This window comes from Helianthus annuus, chromosome 11 (genome assembly GCF_002127325.2).
Source record: "Helianthus annuus cultivar XRQ/B chromosome 11, HanXRQr2.0-SUNRISE, whole genome shotgun sequence".
Taxonomy (NCBI): Eukaryota; Viridiplantae; Streptophyta; class Magnoliopsida; order Asterales; family Asteraceae; genus Helianthus; species Helianthus annuus.
Window position 1 is genome coordinate 8,316,882 of NC_035443.2, and position 26,654 is coordinate 8,343,535.

Below are 26,654 nucleotides of genomic sequence, written 5' to 3' on the forward strand. Positions count from 1 at the left end.
GAATTGGATTGGAACAATTGGTGTCCTAAAAAGGTAAACTTCTTATTATGGAGGCTAATCCAAGATAAGGTTCCGACGTATACGGCCCTAGCAAGACGCAATATCGTGTTCCAAGACAACGTTTGCAAGATGTGTGGAGAAGAGATTGAATCGGCTCTGCACTTATTCGCATCATGCGGAATTGCGGAACAGATTTGGGAATTCGTATCTCGGTGGTGCCGAATTAAACAGATTTTTGCACTAGAACTAAAGGATTTGACAAAAATACATAAAAATAACAAAGGTTCTCAAAGGTGGAAAAAAGTGGTGAATTTGGTGACCCAAGCAGCCATTTGGGTTATCTGGAAGAGCCGAAACGAGGCGGTCTACGAAGGAAAGCATCCGTATGTGAACAAGATGAAAGAAGAAATTAAGATACTTGGATATACGTGGATAAAAAGCAGGGTAAAAAATGTTAATATATCATGGAGTGATTGGTGTAATTTTGATTTGAATAGTTTTGGTGTATAAGGTGATGTAATCACATTGTAAACTTTGGTGATCATCTGGCCAATATTTCGGTTGTCCAGGTGAATATGGAATAAAATTTTGTTGATCTTTCAAAAAAAATATGTATATCACTCTTTCACCACAACGTGCTTCACTGCCACATACTTGACTCTTATTTCATCTTCTTACTACCCCCCACCCTCCCCACCCCCCACCCCACCCCTATCCTCTTATATATCCCAACTCTTCAGTTCTTTTCACACTCTTCCATCATTACATGTTCGTACACTCATTCTACTCTCACCCTCCATTTAAACACCCCTAAACAAGTGATCAACACCTCCCTCAAGGAACTAACTATCAACTATACATACATATACGTAAAATATGTATAGGTGTGGTGGCTCTAATAATGCAATGGTGTTCTCCATGCCTTATGATGGAGAATCACCGGTTGACTGTACGCTTTCTTTGGGTACACCGGCTACTCGTTTGACTGGAGATTATGATAGGGTTAACCATGAAAGAAGGTCTACTGCTAACTGGTCGTCTAACTTTTGCTGGGATATTTTGCAACCGTCACCCTCTCAGAAGGCTGTCCATGGTGGTGGTAATGGCGGAACCGCGGTTGCGGAACCTTTACTGGCTAGGCGGTGTGCTAACTGTGACACCACTTCTACTCCTCTTTGGAGAAACGGTCCTCGTGGACCCAAGGTAGGGTTTCCGGTTATCCGGTTTTATATTTTTTTTACTACTTTTAATTCGGATTTTCCACTGTTACCACATCCCTACATCCATTTTCCACTCTCTCTCTCTATATATATATATATATCTAGTAGGTGTGTCAATATTAACTCCTTTTAATACTACATTAATATTCATTAATATTAACTCCTTTTAATACTACATTAATATTCATTATGGGATTAGTACTCATATGGATGAACACCATTTTACACATCTTAATACCATATATGTACATATTAGTATATTGAAAAAGTATATCGTACAGTACGGCTTAACGTACATCACGTACGACAACGTGCGTGATTTGTTCTATAACATGCGTGATTAATGTTTTCAATATGCGTGATTATTGTGTTTCAACATGCGTGATTTTGGATTTTTGAGTTATAACGTGTGTGATTTCAAAATGAACGTGCGTAATTATCTGTCGTATGTGATGTACGTTAAGCCGTAATGTACGTTAACCTCCTCTTAGTATATTAGGCTAAAAGCCCTTTGGTATACAGTTCTGTATATATATTTGAAAGGAAACAATTGTATCGAAAATAATCCGCTTCTAGCTAGGAGCTAGAGCGAAACAAAGTGAGGGTTTTGTTAAACGTACTCTCTCTTGCTTTTTTTACTGGTTGTACCCTCACTTTAAGTTATCAAATATTAATTGTACTCTTTCTTAAGGCTAAAAAAATCCACCTGTTTTGATGTTTTCAACAAGAAGGAACAGTGGCCTTACGCATCTTAATAACGCTAGGCTAGAAGCTCTTTTCTGTCCGGCATTATATATATTTTTAAGGACAACATTTTAATGAAAATAACTAGCTACTAGCAAGGACTAGAGCAAAATGTATGGAGAGTTTTGTTAAACGTACCTCTTTCTTATATTTTTTACTTGTAGTACCCTCGCATAAAGTTGTTAAATATTAATATTACTTCCTTTTATTGCTACAAAAATCCACCTGATATATTATCTTCAAAAAGGTTATGATAAAAATTAAGTTAGGGATACGTTTAGCCAACCCAAAATTGCAACACGTTCAAAATTTCAACGTTATAATCTTTTAACAAAATTGAATTTGCAGTCGCTATGTAACGCTTGTGGAATCCGGTTCAAGAAAGAAGAGAGACGAGCCAACGCGGCAGCAACCGCAACTACAAACGTGGGCGATACGACGGAGACACAACACTACCAACAAATGATGAACATGAATGCAAACCCATGGGTTCACCACACACAAGCCACACACAAACTCCCATCATGTTACTCACCAGCAGCATCAAAAGTGAACGAGTTCAGGTTCATTGATGACGTGGACGACAGAGATTCGCCGTTCTTGTCGTGGCGTCTCAACGTCACCGACGGTCCAGGGCTTGTCCACGGGTTTACGAGGTGAAAGTGGGCCCACTCGGAGGTTGTTACAAGAGACGTGGAGTAAAAAAAAAGTATTTAATTAATTTTATATTTCCAGAGCAAAAAAGTTTATTCCAAAGAGCATCACTTTTGTAATCACTTGTACTTCGTGTATTGGTGTTTGTCGATTTCTGCTTTGGGAAAGACTCGCTTTTATTAATTTTCTTAGTTTTTAATAATTATTAACAGTATCTTTTTGTCCTTTGGGTTCTGTCGGTCAAACATATACTTTTTGGTCTTAAGTTTACTTGGTCCCATGAACTCAAAATTAATATATTTATATTTTCTGTAAAAGTTTTGTAAATATTTTGTGCAAGTCAAATATCAATATAAGCTTGTTTTGTTGTTCATCCAGGGCCGTCTCCGAAAATCTTCGAAAATATATAGGTCCTGTGTGAAGATAAAATACGGGTCCCTAAAATATAATCTTTATAGAAAGAATATACAAAAAAAAGTGTTAAATATATGAAATGAATTAAAAATTTGTGGAATCGCTCGCATGTTGCAAGGGTAGTTTAAGGGTAGTTTAAGAAAATGTAGAATTGTTACATCGTAACTTTAAAAAAACACGTTGTAAGGGTAGTTTAAGAAAATGTAGAATTGTTACATCGTAACTTTAAAAATCGTTATTTACGATCATGTAAAACCATCGTAACCTATCCAAATTTATTTAGAAAATACACATAGTGAAAAGAGGGAAAAAAAAACAAAATAACTTTTTTCATAAAAATGGAACACACAAAACTAATTGTAGATTGAATAATATTTTAAGAAATTAACATAATAAACAATTTTAAACTAGATTTGAGAAATAACTACGATTCCCTTTTTAAACACAAAATTAGTCAATTAATGTCATTTGCATTTAATGCATAGGTAACAAACATAAATAAAAAAAATCAACTAAATATGAAACTATCAAGACTAGAACCCAAGACCTATTTGCTAATTAAGTGACATGAGAACAACCAGACCATGAGCCTTATCTTGTCTTTTTCCAATTCAGTACTTATATATTCTAAGCTCTACAGTGTAACTTTATTAAAAATATAAAAATTTGGGCCCTCGGAGGGTTTGGGCCCTGAGCCGTCGCCCACCCCGCACCCCCTCCGGGCCGGGCCTGTGGTCATCACTGTCGAAAATACTATAAACTTTAGTACTGAGATCCTCGTTATTTTTTCTAAAAGTAGTGAGATAGTAATCCAGTAACTTACACTCAAAACCATTTTGAATGTAACTAGATTCTTGTCATAGGCTGTGTTGCGCCGACACCTTAGTTGTTTATACGTGGCAGAATGTTGTGTGATGCATTAATCATACGAAAGTATGAAAGTGCTTGTTTCGATATATCCGATCTAAACGCTTGGTTCGTTTGGTGACGGTTCCACCTAACCACTACTCCCCCTTACATTTGTATCAAAATTTAGCGGTGTCAAAATGTACAATAACTCAAATTTATAACGTTGAGCGTGTTATATTTGACCCGACTTGTTTCCGAACATAGTTTACGTCGAAACATAGACCAACAAAAACATATGCAAAAATAAGCTTGAAAACGTTTTATATATGACTAGACTCGTCTCTAAATTATTTTTTGTCGAAATGTGAATTTAAACCAACACATACATTAAAATGTCAAAATGTTGACCAAATGAAATCATACATAAAAATAAACATGAAAACGCATTATATTTAAGCCGACTCAATCCTGAAAAAACTGACGTCGAAACGCGAATTCATACTGACATGTATATAAAAATAACCATGTGAGAAAATAGTGTTTTTTTTTTAATTTGAAATTAAAGAAAGACAGCTTATAAAGTTTTTTTCGAAAGTTTTCTATGTTTAGGAGCTATTTTTGTCAACTTAAAAAGTAGTCTTTTTTTTTTTATTATTTTTTTTTTTATTTTTGTCAATTTCGAAAATGGCTTTGTATGTGGCATGGCCACCGACCATACGTCAAAACATTAATTCTACTGACAATTATATAAAAGTAACCATGTGAGAAAACGTTAATTCTAATTTATTTACAGACAATGTTCTTTCTCTCTAAAGAAATTACTAAAACAAAGGACATCCGCCGTAAAGAAATTACATTTTACGTCATTTATGTTCTAATTTCTTTGTAGACGTTGTTCTTTCTCCCTAAAAAGATTATAAAAATAAAAGGACATATGCTGTAAAGAAATTAAAACATCAAAGAAACTAAAACATCAAAGGACATCAGTTTGGGGTAGGCGTGTCGGGTGGCGTTGAGGCCATTTTACACAGTGTCAACAGGGTTCTAAGTGAATGTCACACTGATGGGTCTCTTGCAATGCTTACTGTAGATTTTTCTAATGCTTTTAACCAGGTGGATAGATCAGCCTTACTTCGTGAGGTCAGGATGAGGTGCCCTTCTATTTCTTTGTGGGTTGAATTTCTATATGGGCAGCCAGTAAGATTGTATCTTGGAGATCGACACATTTGGTCTACCACGGGAGTTCAGCAAGGGGACCCATTGGGACCACTTCTTTTCGCTCTTGTTTTACACCCCCTTGTGCATCAGATTAGAGACAAATGCAAGCTTCTCCTTCATGCTTGGTATCTTGATGATGGGACTGTCATTGGGGGTTCAGAAGAGGGGCTAGAGTGTTGGACATCATTAAGGTGACGAGTCCAACATTGGGTCTTGGACTCAATATTAAGAAAACTGAGCTATTTTGGCCTTCTTGTGATGGTAGCAAGTTTCGTGAAGGGTTATTTCCTAAGGACATCGGGAGGCCATTAGTCGGGGTGAAGCTTCTTGGGGGGGCCGTTAGTAGAGACGCAAGCTTTATTAGTGGGTTGGCAAAGAAAAGAGCTGCTAAGGCGGTAGATTTGATGTGTCTTCTACCCAAATTAGGTGACCCACAAAGTGAACTACTCTTCTTCGATCCTGTATGGGCATTGCCAAGCTTTTCTTTGGCTTGAGGACATGCCAACCTGTACATATGGAAGATGCAGCGTTGTTCTTTGATAAATGTTTGCGTGAGGCAATTAAGGAATTGGTGGTTTGTAGAGGTCCTTTCTTTGGAGACCTCCAGTGGCGACTTGCCTCTTTACCTATTAGGTTTGGGGGTTTGGGGTTGTATTCGGCTGTAGAAGCTTCATCCTATGCTTTTGTAGCCTCGAGGGCCCAATCGTGGGTGCTAGAGGACCACATCTTAAGAGACAGTGGCATATGTGGTATGAATTCTGATTATGTTTGTGCTTTGGCTTGTCTTCGTGATACAATTCCAAGCTTTGACTGTAGGAACGTTAGACGACCTGACGAGTCGATCAGAAGAGCGCTTAGACAGAATCAGAGGCGGAATTTATTGATTCGGTCTTTGTAAAGCTTGATTTCACTATTTAACTTCTTGTTTATTGATAATCTGACAGTTTACACGTTCCGAAAACAAATCGGCAGGGCTTCGCCGTTACACGCACAAGACACTCTCACAGATCCGCTCCAATGACCACTATATATAGGCAACATGGTTCGCTTATATGGCATGACCATATAAGCGAACCTCATATGATCTTATGAGCGGACCTCCAACTCATGTTCATATGAGCGAACCTTATATATAAGTGACAAATGAGCGGACCTATCAAGAACCACATAAGCGAACCTATGTTATTGACATATAAGCGGACCTACCTAAACTTATGTGTTTCTTGATTTCCGATCACTCTATAATCAGCCCTAACCTAAGACTCGAAATAAGATGTAGTCGACAGACAACTGCACCAACAGACTCCCCCTTGAATGTTGCCGGAATCTTCAGTGAGAGTCTTCAACATGACATTATTGATTTCGATCAGTCTTCTTCAGGAACTCTGCCTGGGATCATATGCCTGGATCCTTCTCTGGCTATAACTTTCATCAGACTTTCCCTTATCATCATGCTAGGATTGTCGTCTGGGATTTGTTACCACCGTTGAAATCATCTCCTGGCTTTATCTCATCAAACTTCTTCTCAGGTTCTGATGTATCTCCTGGCTTTCCGTAGCAACAGGATCAGAAACCTGCACAACTCAAACAATCTATCACAAACAAACACAATTGTGATTCAACTTAATGAATCAACTAATCATTTAAGAATATTCAAGAATTTTTCACATTTAATCAATTTATTAAACTTTCCAAAATCTGATTAACCATTTCAAATCACTTTAACCAATCCAACTATTCATCTTGTTTAGCCTTTGAGATTTTGAATTTCAGCTCTCCAACATCAGTTGTCGAAAATCTTTTTGGATTTTTCAAATATGAAACACAAATGCAATAACAACAATTAAAATGCAGAAATGAAATATATATAAACATATTTTTGTGAGTTCGTGCAAGAGGATCATATCAGCTGCTGACTAGACACCAGCACCGTCAAGCTGTTAATTCATTTTAAGCTTTTAAACAGTTCGCGTTGATTGTCGATATATTGATCCACTTAAATTCTCACAAAATGTTCAACCTGTTCGGGATACAGATTTAATGTTTTAGAACTTAAACATCTACATGTGTCCCACCTCAGTATATACTCCCGTATCCAGACCCCAGTATTCAGTCTTACAGGTGAGTATACCACAGCTGATATCTGTAAAGGGGTTATGTGCGAGGGCCGTGAGAGCTCAGGTCGATACTTCCGTATACGCAGAGAGATGACGGCTTCGACTTTAAGGTGTGTCCCCTTTAGAGGATCTTTTATGTACAACAGCAAAGATTATCAATTTTATTGTTTAATCAAATTGCTGAGGGTGAGCTTGTATTTCAAAGCTTTTTACAGAAAGTATTATCCGGGGACTAGGTCAATACTTCCATACAGCAAAAGTCCCGGGATAATACCCCAGATATCACTGAGCATAAAGACCTAGTATCTCAGAATACGGGACCCTCAAACAGGATTTCAGGGGTTACCTATATATCCTGGAGGTGTTCCCCACGTAGACGCAAGTGAAATTTATGTTAATATCCCAAACTGATCTACTAATTCTGTGAAAACCTACCGACACATCTTTAGCGAGACTGCTTAATTGCATTTATACATAACAAATCTTTAGCGTACTGTGCCAGTCTAGCTGATGTACTATCATTTCCTCTATTTGCACCAAAACTCATTTTTAATTTTTCAATGTTTTTGACATTTTCAAATTTTCTAATTTTTTAAAATTTTACTCCCCCTAAAATCAAAATATGTTTCAATTTTGATTTTCTAGGAAAATTTGAAACAAACTATACAAAGCTTGACAACTTGATGAGAATCGCATCAATTCTCCATCCACATTGACTTTAGCGGTTTCACTAATAAGGACACCGCCCCCTAAAGCCCAACATGCATTGGCGAATGCTCTTTTTAGTAAAATTGTCCACGAAATTGAAGTACAGTTTGACTTGACCGTTAGACAAAAAGCCGTTTTTGAGTGTCTTCGAGCACCACATGCACAAGATTTCCTTCTTGCTATACCTATAGATGGGTTAGGCCAGCATATGTCGCCAGTGGAGTATCGTACTATCCTTAAGTATCGCCTAATGATTCCTTTATTCCCAGTTGATGAGGTATGCCCTGTTTGTCATACGGCGTGTTTGGATTCCTTTGGGGAGCATGTAGTTCATTGTAGAGAGCTTCTGGGGTTCAAATACCGACATGATTTGGTTAGGGATGTCCTTTTTGACATATTCAGGTGCGCTGGTATTTCTGCTAAAAAAGAGGCACCCGTTAATTTCTTAACAGACCCGTTGGAAGGGAGATCTACCATTCGACCAGCCGACATTCTGGTCTTTGGATGTGTAGGAGAAAAACATGCCTGTGTGGATCTAACAGGGGTTTCCCCGCTTGTGGGCTTAGGGGGTAGTGCTTTCACGGTGGGTCAGGCTGCTTTAAAGGCTGCTTCGGGTAAAGTGACCAAACATGAGAAAACATGCCTTGACAACCAACACGTGTTTATCCCATTTGCTTTTGATACTTTTGGTTTTCTGGCGCCAGAGGCCGTGGACCTACTTAGTCGAGTTCAAAGGGTCATGCATAGTAATGTTATGACCCCGAGATCTATGGGCGTAGTTTTTAAAAGGCTTAGTTTTGCTATTCAAAAAGGGGTAGCGGCGCAGCTTGTTGCCCGTTTACCAACTATATCGATGTAAATTTAAAAGTAGTGTTATATAATATAAAGGACATCTGCTGCAAAGAAATTAAAACATAAAAGACAATCGTTGTAATTTTGTTAATAAAAGGTTAACGTCTGAAGTTTTACTGAAACTTAAAGGACGTAAAATAAAATTATCCCTACATAAAATCTACCAAAACCTTAGTAGCTCATGTTTATATTTCTCTCCAACAGTTTCTATTTTTTTCTTATAAAAACGAAATAAGACCTTAGCTATAATCCGTAAGTTTTTCTACATAATTTATTATCTAAGTTACAAAAGTTCGGGATGTTAGACAACTGATGGTCAAACCATGGTCCATGCCGATCCCAAAGCCTTATGAGGCTGAAAAGTGTGGGGGTCATGGTTGGAACATGATTCGCTACGTAGGAACATAAATGGAAGGCTACACCACTCTCTCAATGAGTCATGGTGGTTGGCGTGGATTGAACAACGATTACCACGAGCCATCTTTTTCCATAGCGCTTATGTGGAGGGTCATGGTGATCATGAGGATCACCCTTTAGCCTGAGTTGATCGCCAATTTATTATTTCTTCTTCTTGTCAAATAGGCAAAATTCTACGATTTTTTCCACTAAGAATCCATGTTACTTATACATGTGTATTATGGTAATCAATTCCTTTTTTCTAAATGAATACAATATGAGTACACGAAAAGGATATCCGATCGAGAGATGGATTGAGATCCTAAAACCATATGAATATCCCCGGGTCATTATCGTCGTTCTTTATAGTTTTTTCCCCGGATATGTGGCACCTATTGACCACTGGTGGAACCAACATAGTTAGATGGGGGCTTCGGAGTCTACTCTATCGTAGTGTGTACGTTATATTATTAAAAGTTAAAAGGGATTTAACTGTTATATTCCAGAATGGCAGAAACCTTTCTAGTTGTGTTTGTGGGTAGATTTTTTATGATTTTAAATACATAGTTTCTGCCGGTTGCCTTTTGGTTTAGTGGTATCAATGTTAGTTCCCATGGTGCGAGTTTAAATTTTAGAAAGTAGATAATAGGTGAGTTGAATAAACTATTTTTTCGGTATATAAAAATTGAATTGGAATCACAAACCAAATATAAATCGGTGTGGACTAGGCTTAATTACTAAGCCCATTTCTAATTCCATATAATTAATCAAGTCCAATATACTTTAAGACAAATACAATCAAGCCCAATAAATTCGGCCCAACCCAATAATACACAGAACCTCGTTGTATCAATCAAGCCCACACTCTTGAATCACCTAACTCGATTAATTATTAACAAGAATATCTTATTCGACAAGTTAATCCAATATCACTCTATTGAAGTTGATAATTGCTAAAATTAGCTGTGGTAAAAGCACATTCTAAAACACTTTTAAATTGAAGTTGATAATCCCTATAATTACCATGTGGTAAAAGCACATTCTAAAACACTTTTAAATAAAAATTCTTGTTCCTTACTACAATAGTTTTTTTTGAACGGAAAATTTAGATCACTGACTGACGGACCATTGTAGTATTATCGTGCCACCAACGGAACCATCCATCATATCCATCTCTGTTGGTGCATGCATCTGTCGATTTCGTCTTCTATCGAGTCTTAGACTAGATAGAATAGATCAGGGCACATTGTACGAGAAATTAGCATGTTTAGGTGTTTAAGAAACTGATTTCGCTCCAAAGGTTGATTCCGCCTGAAATGGTCTTGGACACTTTCGAGCGGAATCATGATGTTCTAATTCCGCTCCAAATGGTCTGATATCTTTCAAGTGGAATCACGAGGACTATAAATAGGTCACTTAGAGCGAAATCAGTAACCGAGTCCTTGTTTTCCATACCGAAGTGCTGCCGGTGTGAGATTTGATTGTAATCAGTGTCAGATCAATACAATCAGTGATTTAAGTGAAGATTTAGCTGTTTCTACCTTTGTTTCTTGTTTTCCGCACCTGAAACAAAGTAAAACTCCTCTGAACGACTCATTCGGGTCAGTCGCACGATCCTACAATCTCCACTAGGCATAATGCCTATACACCACTAGGCATAATGATTTTATCCTTGTTAGTAATATATTCACCACAGCTTTCACTTATTGTGACTTGAACACATATAGTTTACAACTTTACATTATTCGGTTATTAAATCATTAACCAAACACTACTACTTCTCACCCTTTACTTGTATACAGTAACTAGAGACCCTAAAAGACTGTAATGTAGCTTTAAAACATCACTCTTTTTTTTTTCATCTAGATATATAAATAGTGAAATGATGATGACACATTGAAGAAATTTTCATGTTCATTTATTATCAAGTTATTAACCATTCCTCAGTATTCATGGACACAACAACTCATCACTTTTTTCATCTCTTTTCCCAACTTTCTTCATGCCACATGTTTGCGGGTCTCACGATCAAACGTGTTAAAAGATAGGGAATGCTGCTGACATGAACGTGTCGTTTATACACCATATAGTTCTTGAAATATGTATTAACTTTTCCTGTAAAGATCATGTGAAAGGACCATAACAATGTCATCTGAAGGACCATTGTATTTCTTCCAAAGTTTTTCCTTTTGTTTCCGGAACCCATACTTTCACAAAAAATAGAGTGAAAGTAGACACAGCAGCATAAATGAGGAAGGTTCCTGTATAAGAAGCAGCAATTTAGTAAAATTTGATACAAAACTATTGGACTAGAGTTAATTGCCCGGATGGTCCCTGTGGTTTCATGTTTTTTCACGTTTAGTCCCCACCTTTCGGAAATAGCAGGTATGCTCCCTATGGTTTGTCATTTTGTTACTCGGATAGTCCCCTGACGTTTACTCAGGGGACTATCCGAGTAACAAAATGCAAACCATAGGGAGCATACCTGCTATTTCCAAACTAACTGACATCTACTCAGGGGTGAAGAACGAATTTTAATCAAGTCCATCCGAGAAGAAGAAACGGTTTTCGGGCCGGTATCGTTTTATTTATTTGTTTTAGTTTATAATGGGTCAAAAACAGTTTATGTCTATATTATGTATTTGGGCCGGAGGCCAAGTCTAGTGGGTCGAACAATGTGTCAAGTCCGTTAGGTTAATGTAGCGATTAGAGAACAAGTGGGTTTGGGCCGAGAGTTTCATGAACCGGTACGTCAAAGTTAATAACCGCATGAGCGGTTATCATGGGAACGACACATCCCTTCGTTTGAAGCATTGTGACTGTTGAGACGTATCCGTTCATCGAGTATAAAGCCGGCTGCAAATCCCCCTTTGTTCTTAGTTCGGTTCAGTTATTCAAGTTCCTGTATTTACAAGTGATTGTTATTCAAAGTTCAAGTTCGTTACAAGTTATATTCGGTTAGTTTCATTATCATTCACAAGTTAGTTTTGTTCGATTCATAATGATGCACTGTGATTATTGTGGGTTGTATGAAAACGATTGTGTGTGCGGTCACAACACCGTCCGTTCCGAATGGTCCTGGGTTTCCGATGACGATGATACCAACAAGGGGACTATCCGAGTAACAAACTAACAAACCATAGGGAGCATACCTGCTATTTTCAAAAGGTGGGCACTAAACGTGAAAAAACGTGAAACCACAGGGACTATCCGGGCAATTAACTCATTGGACTATATTATCATTAAGGTTCATTAGTGTGAGCCCACGGGTCCACTTCTGGTATCATAAAGTGGGTCCGTGGACTCACAATAATAAACCTTGATAATAATATAGTCCAACGAAAACTACACAACACACACATACAAAGGGTACCTCCACTGCTCCAGTCCAAGAGAAGTGGTGCTGTCATTGTCACAATTGAAGCTGCCAACCAATTAAAAAGTGTTGCAACACTGCCAGCAAGGCTCTTGATATTTACAGGAAGTATCTGAGATGAGAAGAGATTCAAAACATCTAGTTATTTCATTACTTGTGAACAAAAGAAACAATTCATAACAACATGAATTTGATGACAAAATTCCGCATATATACCTCAGACATTATAACCCAAGGAATCGGTCCAAGTCCTAGAGAGAAGCCGGATACCATGATCTGGATTGGTTACATTAAAAGTGATGACTCAGCACACGCACGCACGCATGTGCGTAAAGTAAGAGTGGAAGTAAAGGAACAAGATCGCAAATTCAAGCATAGCATACCACTAATCCAATCAGTGCCAACGTTCCCAAGAAGCCGTAAAGCGACGAATCTTTAGAAACCAGGTGCTGAAATTAAAAAAAAAGCCAAATGTAGATATTTTTATAGTTATATCCACTACTAGAAATTTGGCATTTTCTAACAAGCTTTTCCGTTACAATTGCGTAGCAAATTCAGGTTTGCTACGCATTTGCAACAAAACCTTGATGTTGGAAAAAGTCCCATTGGAAACTATTTACTACGCAATCTTTAACGCATTTACGACAAAATTATGGTGTCGGAAATTTGTGACGAATTTTCAACGCAATTTCAGTTTAGAGCTTTAAAGTTTTGCAACGCACTTGTGACGCATTTTTTCCGTCAAAAATGTGTTGCAAATATGTCAGAATTTGCAACACATTTTTTTGCGTTGGAAATTTCCGTAACAAATTGACATTTTTCTAGTAGTGATATATATGGAACATGAAAAAGAATTGTAACAAAAGACATTACTTGCCTTCAAAAAGAAACTCATTGAAGCAAGAAGGCTGCTTGCAACCATAAGAAATGAAGACAGCTGCCACATGAAAGCACGAATTTAGTTTAAGCATTCTTCTTAAGTTCGTCGTAAAATGTATGAGGTAAAACTCCAGCAAGTTATTACCAATAGAAGCGCTCTGCGGCCACTTTTGTCGACTAGGGAAGTTGTAATAGCAGTAGCAACAACCTACATTAAAACCAGATTCTGACCATTAACCAATAAGTGTTTTTGATTGACTTGTTCACATAGATTAGTTGGTATATACCTGAATTGCACCAAGTCCAAATGTTGCAGCTTTGCTTGATGAAATCCCTGTTCAGAATGCCATAACAAGTTACTTTCAAGAAGTGCAATATTAGGAACCGAAAACGTTGTTGAATATGACAACAAACTGAGCTTAATCTTCATTTATCCACTAAGTTATGTACTAACCAGCTGATTTGAAGATGTTACTAGAGTAGAAAAGAACGCCATTTATACCACTGAGTTGCTGAAGAAGAAGTAATCCTATTCCAACCTGCATAACAAGGCCATGTTCGTGTTCGTTCGTTAAGGAAATTAACATGTTCGCGAACTGTTCACGAACACATACCGAACATAAGTTTGTGTTCGTGTTCGTTCGTTAAGCAAATTCAGTTGTTCACGAACAGTTCGTGAACACTGGTCTCGAACACAAACGAATGAAAGCAAATAAAAATGAACACAGACGAACATTTAACTTGAAAATAAAACATAAAAACATTGTTATCCTTAAACATTTGATATAAGTAGTTAAATACAACCATCAAATGATAAATCAAAACACAAGAAGTCTACTACACCACGAAACGATGAATCAAGTTTAACTAACTTAGACATAATTATCCCCAAAAATGTCTTAGAATGTCCAAATTTTAGCTAACTTAGAAAAAATATGGTTTCAAGTTTTCAATATGTTTAGATAAAAGCTTTATTATTATTTTTTTTAATATAAACAAACGAACATGAACGAATGTAACCGAACATATTACAAAACGTTCACGAACGCAGTTGAACGAACGAGACTTGTGTTCGTTCGTTAAGCTAATCGAACGAACATAAACGAACTTCCCGCCGAACGGTTCACGAACTGTTCGCTGAACGTTCGGTTCGTTTACAGCCCTAGTTTTCACGTTTAAAGAAACTTGTAGTAGTTGGTAACTATACCATTAAAGGGTACCAAAATCTTCTTCTCTTAAGCTCGGAAATCCGAATTGTAGCTCGTTTTCCGGATGTAGCCACTGATCTCTGTGGGAATTCCGATATAGAAATCAAGCAATTTGTATAAACCATTATTGATGCTATCTAGATCTTATACCTTGATTTCATTAAACTCAGTGGAAATATCTGTATCAAATCCCCTTAAAACTTGTAAAGAGGTTTCACAATCTTCCATAAATCCCATCTTGGCCTACAGAAAATTGAAAGTAAAACAGGAAACTAGGGGTGTGAATCTCTGACACGATCTGAAAACCCGACACGAACCTAACACGAAATTCGCGAGTTTGGGTTTAGTCTAATCGGGTTCGGGTCAGTTTCAGGTTGAACCCACGAACCCGTTTAGCTAAACAGGTCAGGTTCGGGTCGAACCCATCGGGTTGGCGGGTCCGTTTAACCAACTTATATTATATTTTATTTTTCAAAATGTATTTTTATGTTATAAGTTAAATTAGTTGGGTATTTTATGCGATAACTATAATTTAAAAGAGAACTTAATAAAGATTTTTTAAATAAAATGTAATTATTTTATATACATTCATATTTTTTGTTATAAAATTTAATTTTAATATATTAATATGCAAAAGAAAATAAAAAGTTCGGGTCAAACAGGTCATGTTCAGGTTAACCCCTACAGGAAACAATATAGCTCAAATTATTTGAAATGTAATTAATGAACTATATTCAAGTTTATGACTCTTACCAACCAGCGAGGAGACTCGGGAATGAAAAATAGACCTGGTATTAAAATAATGCATGGCAAAGTTCCTGTTAACAAGACAAGAAGATGCATTAGTGTTGAAGGTGGTGAACTTTGTGGAGTATAAACCGGATCCGTCAACAGAACCAAAAGAAGCCTGACCAAGTCATTAATTTGTTGGTATTGTTGGGGAATTTTGTAAACAACGGATAATTTGATAGGCGTGTGATCACTTTCAGATCAAATTATTTCAATGGTTCTCCCGAATACTTTCAGATCAAATTATTTCAATGGTTCTCCCGAATAATTCAATCAGATACAACTCAGATTGAGAAATCGAACTATAGTATGTGTGTGTGATGAATTCGAATGAACCGGAAGAATTTGTTTAAAGAGAATTTCGAATACTAGAGGATAGAACCTAATAACTGCCTCCTAAAATGCCTTTAATTTTTATCTCGAAAATATGAGGAAATTTCTAGAAAATTATTTTTCTAAGGCATTTTCAAAATAGCAATTTAATTAAAGCCCCTGGCTGGGGTCAAGTTGTAATAACTCAAATAATTAAGCGTGCACTCCCGTACCTCCGAACTTGCATGTTGTACGTTACAATTCACTTTGATCACCAAATCAATCTCGATTACACTAAAATAACAAACAAGTATGGTTTATTTAAGCAAGTAGTTACATCCTCCCACTACCCCTCTATCTAGTTTTCCTATAACGCTTTTTAATCTTTGATTTTCCTGTATTGTAATCTCCAAGTTATTCTGGTTCAGTTTCAGTGATCACTTCCTTCTCATATAGCTTCTCTAAACTAGCTTCGTCCTTCGTCTTTCTACCTTCGTTTTCCAAAGGGTTAAAGTAAATGATCTAGTAGCCAACAAACTTGTATACTTGGTTGTATTAAGGAAATTTAATTACTTATGATTGGACACATCATGCATGGTATCTAATTATCTATAGTGTTACATGCTCCAAGTAAGAATGAACTAGTAACAAGTTAAAACTCACCAATAACTGCTAGTACTCTCCATGGAAGAAAAAGTCCCAAAAGATAAGCCAAGAGTATTCCAATTGTGACAGAGAGCTAAAAAATTGTGGTAAGTTATGGTACACTAGTTCACAGAGAAACAACACAAGATTGGATGATATGTTAAAATGAATAAAGATTCATACGTTTATAACCAACCTGGTTCACAGATCCGAGGCTCCCTCTTAGGTTTTGAGGTGAGATCTCGGCGATATATACAGGAACCTACATATCAAAGGCAAAAGTAATTGTGATCAATTTTATTGTTCATTGAGGATATTAAACTGAGTAGTTGCCTAAGATTCACCGTGTACGATATTACACCAACACCAAAGCCTTCCAATAGTCTTCCCATACACAAGAACGAGTAATCCTACGAAAAACAACGCAAGAATACAAATTATGATGGTGATCAAGTGGAAATGAATTAGTTGCACCCAACACATGAATGGTGTTGTATATAAGGCTGGGAATGAGCTTAACAATGGTCACTTACTCTAGCAAATGAAATAGCAAGCCATCCAAGTATGTTAGGAATAGCAGCAATCATCAATGACTGCATTTTCAACACAAATAAATTCATTACATTTAATGTTAATTCGTTTACTTTTCTCTTACAATACACAATGTAACATCCTACTCCTCGTATCAACTAATATTGTCCACTCGCTGTTTGAGAGCTCACGACTTTATATTTGTTTTTGGATGGAGACATTCCTTATGTCTACACAACTTTGTGTGATTTGCATAAGGTGTCACAAAATTAAAAATAAGCATTGTAGATAAAATTCCATAATACCCCAAATTTATACACATGTACTTGTGTGGATTTTGGTGATTTATTTTGTATCTAGTATTTATTTCATTTGAACTCGAACTAGTTTTGATCTGAGTCCGGTGTGGCCCGTTACCCACCCAGTCCAACACGCCCGTTTTGGTAGGTACACGATTTTAATTGTACACTTATCTTACCCCTTTGCGACCAATGTTTTCCGCGATCTGACCACTTGCTATCGCACCCACCATAGCGCCCACATTTGCCAAAGAACCAAACATTGAGAACTGTTCATCAACAAAACTTGACATTCAAAACTCGATCCAACTTTCACCAGCAAATCTTATTAAAACAATGATGCTAATATTTGCACTCATTTTCTTTTGAAAAAACAAACCTCCGAAATTTTAAGTTTAAGATCCATTATGATGTCAGCCTGCGTAGGGTTTGAATACCCACACTGTAACAAAAACAAACACAAGTAAATCCATTATGTGAAAACATCAAATACAAAGTGTTAACATACAAAATACCCTTATCGTAAGAAATGAAGTGATTTTTTTTTCTTTTAAATTTTTTCCCTACTACTTAAGAATGACGTTTAATTATCATCATTAATTGTAAAATGTAAAAAAAAAAAAAATCGTGATTTTACAATAGTAGAGTAATTGTAATTACTCTTATCATCAACATACTCGGTAAATCACACCGCTAACGTAGGGTCTGGGAGGTTAAGATGTAGACACCCTTACCTCTACTCCCGTAGGAATAGAGAGACTGTTTCCAGTAAGACCCCCGGCTTCATAGTAGCTTTGCATCAAGCCTTGGACATAGGGCACATGACACTCAACAACCGTGACAGATGCCGATTAGTGCATGTATCCCCAAGTCTTTCGGCAATCAACGCCACCACATGATGCATGATTAACCGTCTGCCGCTTTTAACGTTATTTTCACGAAATTAGTAAAATAACGTTAAAATTAGTGCAATTTTACTTTTGCCCCCCGAGCGCCCACACATATATACATTATATGCGCACACCGCAAACGGGACGTAAGTAATTGTAATTACTCTAACAGTGTAAAATCACAATTTTTTTTTTTTTTTGATTCTGAGGCTAAAATACGTGCTTAATAAGTAAGAAAAAAGAATTTTAAAAAAAATTCCTCCACATCTAAGGGTATTTTGTATGTAAAAACCCATTTGTACAATAAGTTAATCCTATATATTGTAGAGGTGTACAAATCGTTTTTTTTTAAACCAGTCCGGTTTTTAACCGAACCGGTTTGGTTTTTTAACGTGTTTTACATGGTGGGAACCATAATCGGTACTAATCGATTCAGTTCGGTTAAAAACCGACTTGGGCTAACCGGTTTTTTAAAATTGTTTTTTTTTTTTCAAGGATCCTAACCAGTATACTAACTGCCGATTCGGTTCGGTTTGGTTTGAAACCAATTTAAAAAAAACAGTTTCGATTTTTTTTTTTTCGGTTTCGGTCCTAAAACCGGTTTTTTTTACACCTCTCAGCACGGGTGTCGTTTTGAATTGTCCAGACAGAAATATGAAATATTACCGTGAACCCGAACTGAATAGGACCCAATGCAACGATGGAAACGCAGAGAAAGATAGAGACGGATTCACGAAGCATTTGAGCGGAAGAAGCTAACATGCTGGACTGTCGGGAGCTCATACCGGCCATACGGTACCAGCTTCCGGTATGGAGTAGCGGCTTCTTGAGGCTGCTACCTCCGCCACCTTCTTCGATCTCCGGGTCTCGTGTCGCCATCGGAAAGATAACAGTCGGAAACTTTGCAAAGAAGAGATGTGATGAGAAAATAGGGATGTGAGAATGTGGTCTATGTGTTCGACGAAATGCGTAAGAGACGGGAAAGCTGATAATTCGCCGGAAGACGGAGTCTCCGACCATGGTTTTCGCGGAAGTTCTGTTTTCTTGTGTGTTTTTAGGGTTAGTTACACATTAGCCCTTGGTCTATTATTGCTTTTAAATATTTTCCCCTCATTTTATTTAGAGTGACATTTTACTAAAGGTATATTGATGGTTTGGTGATTCTAGATTGAGTTAAATGTCATTTTAGTTCATGTGATTTGAGTTATTTTATCAGTTTAGTTTAAAGGTTTGAAATGTTGCCATTTTAGTTCAAATAGTTTCAAACGTTGACATTTTAGTCCACTAGGTTAACTTCATCTATTTTTTCTGTTAATGAGAAGGGTAATTTGGTCATTTTATATGGAATTCTGTTAACTAGAAGGGCAATTCAGCCATATAAAATGACGGAATTGCCCTTCTCGTTAACATAAAAAATGGATGAAGTTAACCCAATGGACTAAAATGACAACGTTTGAAACTATTTGAACTAAAATGACAACGTTTCAAACCTTTGAACTAAACTGACAAAATAGCCAAATCACAAGGACTAAAATGACATTTAACTCTTCTACATTTATAATCAGTTATTGTCGTATTCATGAATGTATTCTTGGAGAACATTGAAGTGACTGACTAAATACATAACTAGCCATCATAGCACTCGTCTAATATCTATTAAGAAATCCAACTATTAGGGTGAAGGGGTTGCCTCACGGATGAAGGTTCGAGTTCATCGAGTTGGTGTAAATTAGCATCATTGTTTTAATAAGATTTGCTGGTGAAATCGATGTTAAAACTGAAAAGATGACTGTTAAAAAATCCCAACCTGAATCTTTTCAGTTTTAATATCAGTAAAGAAATTAAAAAAAAATTTGCCGAGCCGACATTTATTCTACATGTAAATTTTCCTTACATTGGTGTAAATTTGTTTTACACAACCGCATGATGTCACCCCCAATTTTTTCTATAATGATGTAAATTTTCGTAGCCGACTTTTTTTTCCTGAGTTGATTTTTTATTTAAACTTTTGGAAAGAAAATTTTAGAATTTTTTTTGCATAGTTCTCTCGGTTCTCTCAACTTAAGGTGGTTCTCATCCCTATATATATTATCACTTAGTAACAAATGTGTCTGGCATGTTAAAGTAATAGCATTTCACAACAATCAAACTAATACACGGCTAAAAGAAATATTGCCAAGCCAAATGTCAAATAACATTATACCCACAACACATTCCAATCCCAAACCTCTTAAATGACCTTAAATCTATCTTAATCATCAAAGGTCAAGTATGAACAACTTGTTGCAAACGATGCAACATAGAAAACATAAACCACTTAAATACCCAAACAAAGCACAACCTCCAATTACTGATGTACAAAAACTACAAATAGAAAACGCCACCAAATCTATATCAAAAGCCACAAACACCACAAACAAGTTACTAATTGATAATGTATAGATACACAAAGAATCATGTAGTCATGAAATAACATTTCGCCTACATAGATGGCACCATAAATCAAACATTTTTAGGCTCAGCTTGTCACGGCTACGTGAAAGCTTGCTGATCCCAATGACAAGCACCATCATCGCTATCACACCAACCAATTGGATAACTTTCAAATGACCAAGAAGCCTACCATATAGTAAGCCTACACCCTGGATGCACATAAAGTGCCATTTTCATCGGCAAAACCAAAGTAAGCCTACAACCCAAATGCACACAAAATGTCATCTTCATTAGCAGAACCAAAGTATGCCTACCACTCGACTAAATCACATCATTGGCTCAAAAGCCTAGCAACAAACAAAAAAACATCATCGACTCAAAGGCTCAAAGCCATACAAACACGTTCAAGAATACAACCAACATCATCTGCTTAAAAGCATCAGCGGCTCAATCACCGTAAAAACATGTTCAAGAAACAACCAGCATCATCGGCTCAAAGGCCTAGCGACAAACAACAAAAACAAAAGCAGATAAATCGCCACGTAAAAAAGGTCTAACAATAAGCCAAAAAAGACATCCTAGATTAAGTCTTCAAACCAAATCACCCCAAAAAACACATGCGTAACACCCCGGAAATGTAAAACTTTATATTAAAATTATAAAGTTTAGATAAACAAGAATTTATTTAACTAGGAAATTATAACCTAGTTAACTAGAAGTCTAGAAATAACCTGAAATAGGGTTAGAATAACCAAACTATATGTTAAACAAAAGTAGAGGGGCTTATGTTGTCAAAAATTTAAACTTGTAATATCAATTTTAATTAAAAGCAAAACCAAACACCCCATTTGGGATGTCTGGTCGATCAGAAGCAAGAGAAGGGCGACCCCCATTCTCCAAAACCCTAGCATTCATCAAATTCACAAACTGAAGCCCTTAATCTACTCTAAATCAAGTTCTAAACACGAATAGTGATCACCTCATTGCAGGGATCGAAAGGTATGTAATAATTTGGTGTTTTGATTCAAGTTCAGTTTTAGGTTAAATGAGACAAACCAATTTTTGAGCTTGAATATAAGATGCATGGATGAATCTAGGAGAAATATGACGTTTAGAATTAAACCCTAGATGATTCTTGTAAAAATCAATGCATGATAATAGTAGAGATTTTAATCACCATTGTAGGTGATTATTGGGTTGTAGAGACTAGATGAACACTAGGATGGTGGTTACTATTCTAGTGAAAACTGAATTCTTGTGTTAAATTCAGTATTTTTGATGTTGAAATTTTGTGTAAATTGACTAATTGATATGAATAAAGATCAGAATAACATGTCGAGAACCTAGTAATGATTAGGTAAAAATCTGACCCGCTAGGTGTTTGTAGAAACGCGTAAGTGAGGATTAAATGATTAATAATCAGACGAAAACGCAAATACGAATATCATGATAAATTGTCCGTTACAAATTATGAAAGAGTTCTAAACTTGTTATGAATTGAACTCTTTAGGCAAGGAATCTGGAACGTCGAGCGGACACGCCGGAGGGGATACACGTGGAAAGGTAAGCTTTAAAGGTACGTGACTTTAGTCTCGTTAAATTATGCGTAAATGTTTGGGTCTAGTGTATAAACGAAGTCATGGTGTAATAGATGCTTTTGAGGCGTCCTTGAAATGGCGAAGTCCATTCGACCAACAAACGGATCAAAGTAAGGATTTGGACTTGGGTTTGACTTGTTAATAAAGTGATGGTTTTCACTAGATGGTCAAACGGGTCGAATTCCTACTTTAGAAAGAATTCTGGAGGTAGCGACTTGAAAGTCTCGTAAGTTGTTAATTGCTGGATTGCATTTCACTTACGAACCTAGCGTGGTGCACTAAGTTGTGAATCCGGGATAATGGATCAACAACAAGCTATAAGGTGTAAATGTCATGCAAACGGAATGTTTGAATTTCCAAGGAAACAAGCTTTTAATTCTAAAGAAACACTAAGTCACAAATGACGTGAACACACTAAGGTATATAAGCCCGGGAAATTGGGTAATTACATTTAAAAAGGTTTTTAAAATAAGAAATTGGAAATATACACTTATAGTTAGAATGGGTCGAATAAATGATAGTATAGTAACTTTTAAACGTATGATCGGTGAGTCAAATTGTAACACTCTAGTTATTATTTTAAAGGTTTTCGTATAAATTACGAATACAGACATGTATTTAGTGTTAAGTATGATCGGTGAGTCAAATTGTAACACTCTAGTTATTAGTCAAATTGTAACACTCTATTCTACAAACGTGATTGGATTCGTCGTTAAAATTTACAACGAGGCAATGTGCGGAAGCGTGAGTCTTTATCGTGTTCGGTTCTTCATTGAGCTTGATCGTCTTCCGGCATCCCATAGAGTACCTACATTTCATAAACATGAAATGCTTAGTCATACAGAGTTTTAAACGTGTCTAAACGGGTCCGAGAAACAATTGATAACAAAACAACAATTTCTACCTGACCTCCACCGTAAATTACGGTGGCACCGTAATTTACGGTGGCCACTGGTTTTACATGCCCCTACCGTAAACCAGTAGGGGGCTACCGTAAGACTTTTCATCTCCACCGTAAATTACGGTGGCACCGTAATTTACGGTGGACCCTGCATCCAGCTTTTTCCAATTTGCCGTAATTTTGACCCATTCATGTTTTTATCAAACGAAACATGTTTGTTTGATCCTTATTTTCACGGTAATCATAATTTCAATAATTCCTATCATATTAGGTTCAAGTCACGGGTTCCTTACGTATCTTAAACCCGTTTACGCTCATATGCATATTTTGACCCGTTAAAGGTATTTATGCATATTTTGAGCATGAAACGCTTTCATCCGTTTCTAGCGTTATTATACCACATTACTTATTATGAGATCTTCAACCACAACTAAATTTGTGGTGAGCTCAATGAGATGATCTATATAATCCGAGTTTTTCTTGTCGGATTGCTAATTTACGACAAAGACTTATATTGAGTCTTTTGACCCAAGATTTACCCTTTTCATTCTCTATACTTATTCAAAGTATTTGCTTGATCATATAACTTGTTTTTAAACGACTCTTAAGGTTCAGTTACTCGATTTTGCTTACGAGGGCGTTTTAGTCATCTTAAACCCTTTCTTTACAACAAAGGACTTTTCATGTTGTAATTGACCAAAATTCCACTGGTTGAACTAGGAATCTTGTTTAAATAGACATCATGTTCTTAAAACATAATGACAATAACCTAAATCATTCGGTTTACTTAAAAGATAACCCAATGTCCATTTTAACTTGTTTAGCCCTCATTGAGCTTCAAGTTCTAATGATGATTTGACCAAATATACATACCTGGCTCGAATCAATATATTGATTCGTTTCGATACCTTGCCTTAGTAGCCGCTAAGCGATAGCGATGTACATATCCATCCGATATTTATTTCTATAATCACATAGCTCAATGATTATTAGTCAATATTGTCAAGGGTGATAATTTCACCTTTTGCCCCGTTTGGTCTAAAGGACCATGAAGCTCTATGAGGTAGTATTTATTACCACCTTATCTATATGACTAACTTCGGTTTACACCGTATAGTCGTTCTATTGTAAATCATTTATTTATTTCTTTGACCCATTATAACCCAAGCTATAATGTGTCCCTCCCCAATTAAACGGTTGTTGTCCACAAATGACCAAAGTGCCATTTTACCCTTACTATTTGCAATGGTTCACCTTATAAGGTAACCATTAAAACTCATTATCTTTTAGTCATTTCATGACTAATCAACCGCATTAGCTCCTTTTTATCCATTAAACATAATTTATGTCCATTGTCTTTTGTTCCGGACCGCACTTGCCGTGTCGGAACATCATAATTTAAAACAAGACTTATTATTCACGACCTATCAAACCAATAGGTATCAAAGAACTAAAATGTAAGCTTTACTTACCTTGCATCCGAATTGTGCTTTTCCTCCTTTCTTGATTTGTTTGACCCGCTTCCTTTCCCAAGCCTCCACCTAGCTCGTTAGGCGTCAAACTATTTTAAATCATTTACGAGGCGGTTAAATTAGTCATAAAATCACGACTATTCCACCTCACTTATTTTCTATGCCGAAGCTACTATTCGGCTTCATGGTTAGTTAACTTAGCTTATCAAAAGTTAACTACTTTTTGATCACATGGTTTACGCAATTAAGTCGAATCAACATTATGATTAGAACCCGCTTTACCCCATCTTTCACGTAATTAGTCAAACAAGGAAATATGCGTTTCATTCAAAAATTCACAATATGAATATTCACTTAGGCATTTTAACAAACACCTTGTGGGCATATTCTATAAAATCAACAATCAATTTTCATAACTAGTTATTTAGCCAAGCTTAATACCAATTAAGCATGTTCATATCAATTTTTACATTAACAAAATCTGAATTCACTTCCTAGAGCTCAAATTACACTAGAACAACAATCAAAATTCTAGTGTTTAACATATTCTTACAAAACCCACTTATCACCTTCAATGGTGATTGTGAGTTGACAAGAATTTAGCAAAATTCCAACAAGTAATTGACTAGGGTTTATCCCTAATCACTATCTCATTCCTATTTCATCCAAGCAACTATCATGCATCATGAATTCCGAGTTTCAAGTATTGATTCAGAATTTCAATTGGAATCATTCAACGAAATTTCACATACCTTATGATCATTTCGCTGAGGTGATCACTAATCCATGCTTGGATTTCGATTTGGGACTGATTTGACCTCTCAATTTCTTGGATTTAGACTAGTTAGGGTTGAACAAAGGAGTTCCTTTGCTCCTGTGGAAAATGTCGACCAGAACACACACTTTAAGTGTGTGTTTTGGTGTTTAACTTTTATTTTAATAAAACATGTTTCTCAGTTGACAATATTAGTCCCTCATGTTTCCTTTTGATCTAATGAAACTATAACTCACCATTAGTCACTTAAGCACATGCTACTAACTAGATTAATTATTCCTTGTTATTTTAGCGGGTTCAGGAAGTTATAACCCGTTATGTTTTTAAGTCCCGTTAACTCGGGCCTTTATAAACTTATTTCCTTAAAATTATTCATTCACGTTTTATTAAATATTAGGTTTATTTATTAAATTCCTAATATTTACCGGGTTACTTCTACCGCTAACGGTACTTTACCCGTCTTTTAGTATTAACGGGGTTTGATTAGTAAACCCGTTTTCGGGGTGTTACACAAATGTTGGTATGATAGTCGAAATGAACATGTCCGTAATGAATTTACAGACATACAGGAAAGAAATAGCCTAAAACGGCATGCAGATTAGGGAGAAATCAACAAAATAGTTAAATGGCAAAGATACAGAGTCCACCGTAAATTACGGTCTCCACCGTAATTTACGGTGGAAAACAAAAGTCTTACGGTGAATCTCTACTGAGTTACGGCAGACCAAGACCATTCAGTGTCTACCGTAATTTACGGTAGATACCGTAAATTACGGTAGAGCCCAGGAAACTTAGTATTTTATTTACATTTCGATGTCGGAATTTGTTTATATGTTCTATATTAATGTCAAAACTAATGTTTTTAGTGGTTTTGACCTTAGGTATGATGGGGTCCTCCAGGATGGTGATCAAGCACATTGTCAAGAACCGAACACGCATTTTGAAGCTTCCACACTAAACTTAACCTTGTCTAGACTTTAATCATGTTGTAAATGATTGTTAAACATGTTTTGAATCCTTTAAACTAGTGTTAGTTGATTAGTAGGGGTTATCATAAAACTTGTTATGTACTATCTTGGAGTTGTTTTGGGTACTATCACAAATATGTATGGTCTTTAAACAAGGAAAATTTTTGTAAACTCTGATTTAGTATGAAGTTCATATAATTATTCTTTAAATCCCGTCCAGTACTAAGGGTCTTACAAGTTGGTAATCAGAGCTTAAGGTTGCTAACAAAAGTGTTCGGTTCAAGCTTGATCAAGCATCCGGTAAGAGTTAATTGTCCTAAATTGAGTTATTAAGTATAAAAAGGCGGAATAATGAATAAATATGCATGAGAAGAGCGTGTTAGTACACTCAAACACTGAAAGTGCA

General features: G+C 36.4%; 2 protein-coding genes across 2 annotated transcripts; one reads left to right on the plus strand and one right to left on the minus strand.

Annotated features, from left to right (window-relative positions):
* Positions 1-744: 744 nt before the first annotated feature.
* Positions 745-2,843, plus strand: LOC110880051 (GATA transcription factor 19). Its single transcript, XM_022128609.2, has 2 exons — positions 745-1,203; positions 2,313-2,843. The coding sequence occupies exons 1-2, from the start codon at positions 877-879 to the stop codon at positions 2,622-2,624; spliced, it is 639 nt and encodes a 212-aa protein (XP_021984301.1). The 5' UTR covers positions 745-876; the 3' UTR covers positions 2,625-2,843.
* Positions 2,844-11,095: 8,252 nt separating this feature from the next.
* Positions 11,096-19,223, minus strand: LOC110880050 (sugar transporter ERD6-like 4). The gene is made up of 18 exons (XM_022128608.2): positions 18,768-19,223; positions 17,591-17,653; positions 17,391-17,480; positions 16,915-16,974; positions 16,726-16,791; positions 16,578-16,643; positions 16,400-16,475; positions 15,389-15,453; positions 14,786-14,878; positions 14,635-14,715; positions 13,882-13,966; positions 13,715-13,761; positions 13,573-13,635; positions 13,426-13,485; positions 12,932-12,997; positions 12,765-12,824; positions 12,546-12,660; positions 11,096-11,433 (listed from the first exon to the last, which is right to left on the minus strand). Exons 1-18 carry the CDS (start codon positions 19,119-19,121, stop codon positions 11,321-11,323), a joined length of 1,623 nt encoding a protein of 540 aa, XP_021984300.1. The 5' UTR covers positions 19,122-19,223; the 3' UTR covers positions 11,096-11,320.
* Between the last annotated feature and the right edge of the window lie 7,431 nt (positions 19,224-26,654).

Excerpts from the sequence above, each read along its gene's own strand:
- LOC110880050 (XM_022128608.2), bottom strand. The coding sequence starts at position 19,121 with ATGGTCGGAGACTCCGTCTTCCGGCGAATTATCAGCTTTCCCGTCTCT. Across the intron at positions 13,636-13,714 it reads TTGGACTTGGTGCAATTCAG|GTTGTTGCTACTGCTATTAC; the intron begins GTATATACCAAC and ends GTTTTAATGTAG. Across the intron at positions 13,486-13,572 it reads GCCGCAGAGCGCTTCTATTG|CTGTCTTCATTTCTTATGGT; the intron begins GTAATAACTTGC and ends TTCATGTGGCAG.
- LOC110880051 (XM_022128609.2), top strand. The coding sequence starts at position 877 with ATGTATAGGTGTGGTGGCTCTAATAATGCAATGGTGTTCTCCATGCCT. Across the intron at positions 1,204-2,312 it reads ACGGTCCTCGTGGACCCAAG|TCGCTATGTAACGCTTGTGG; the intron begins GTAGGGTTTCCG and ends TTGAATTTGCAG.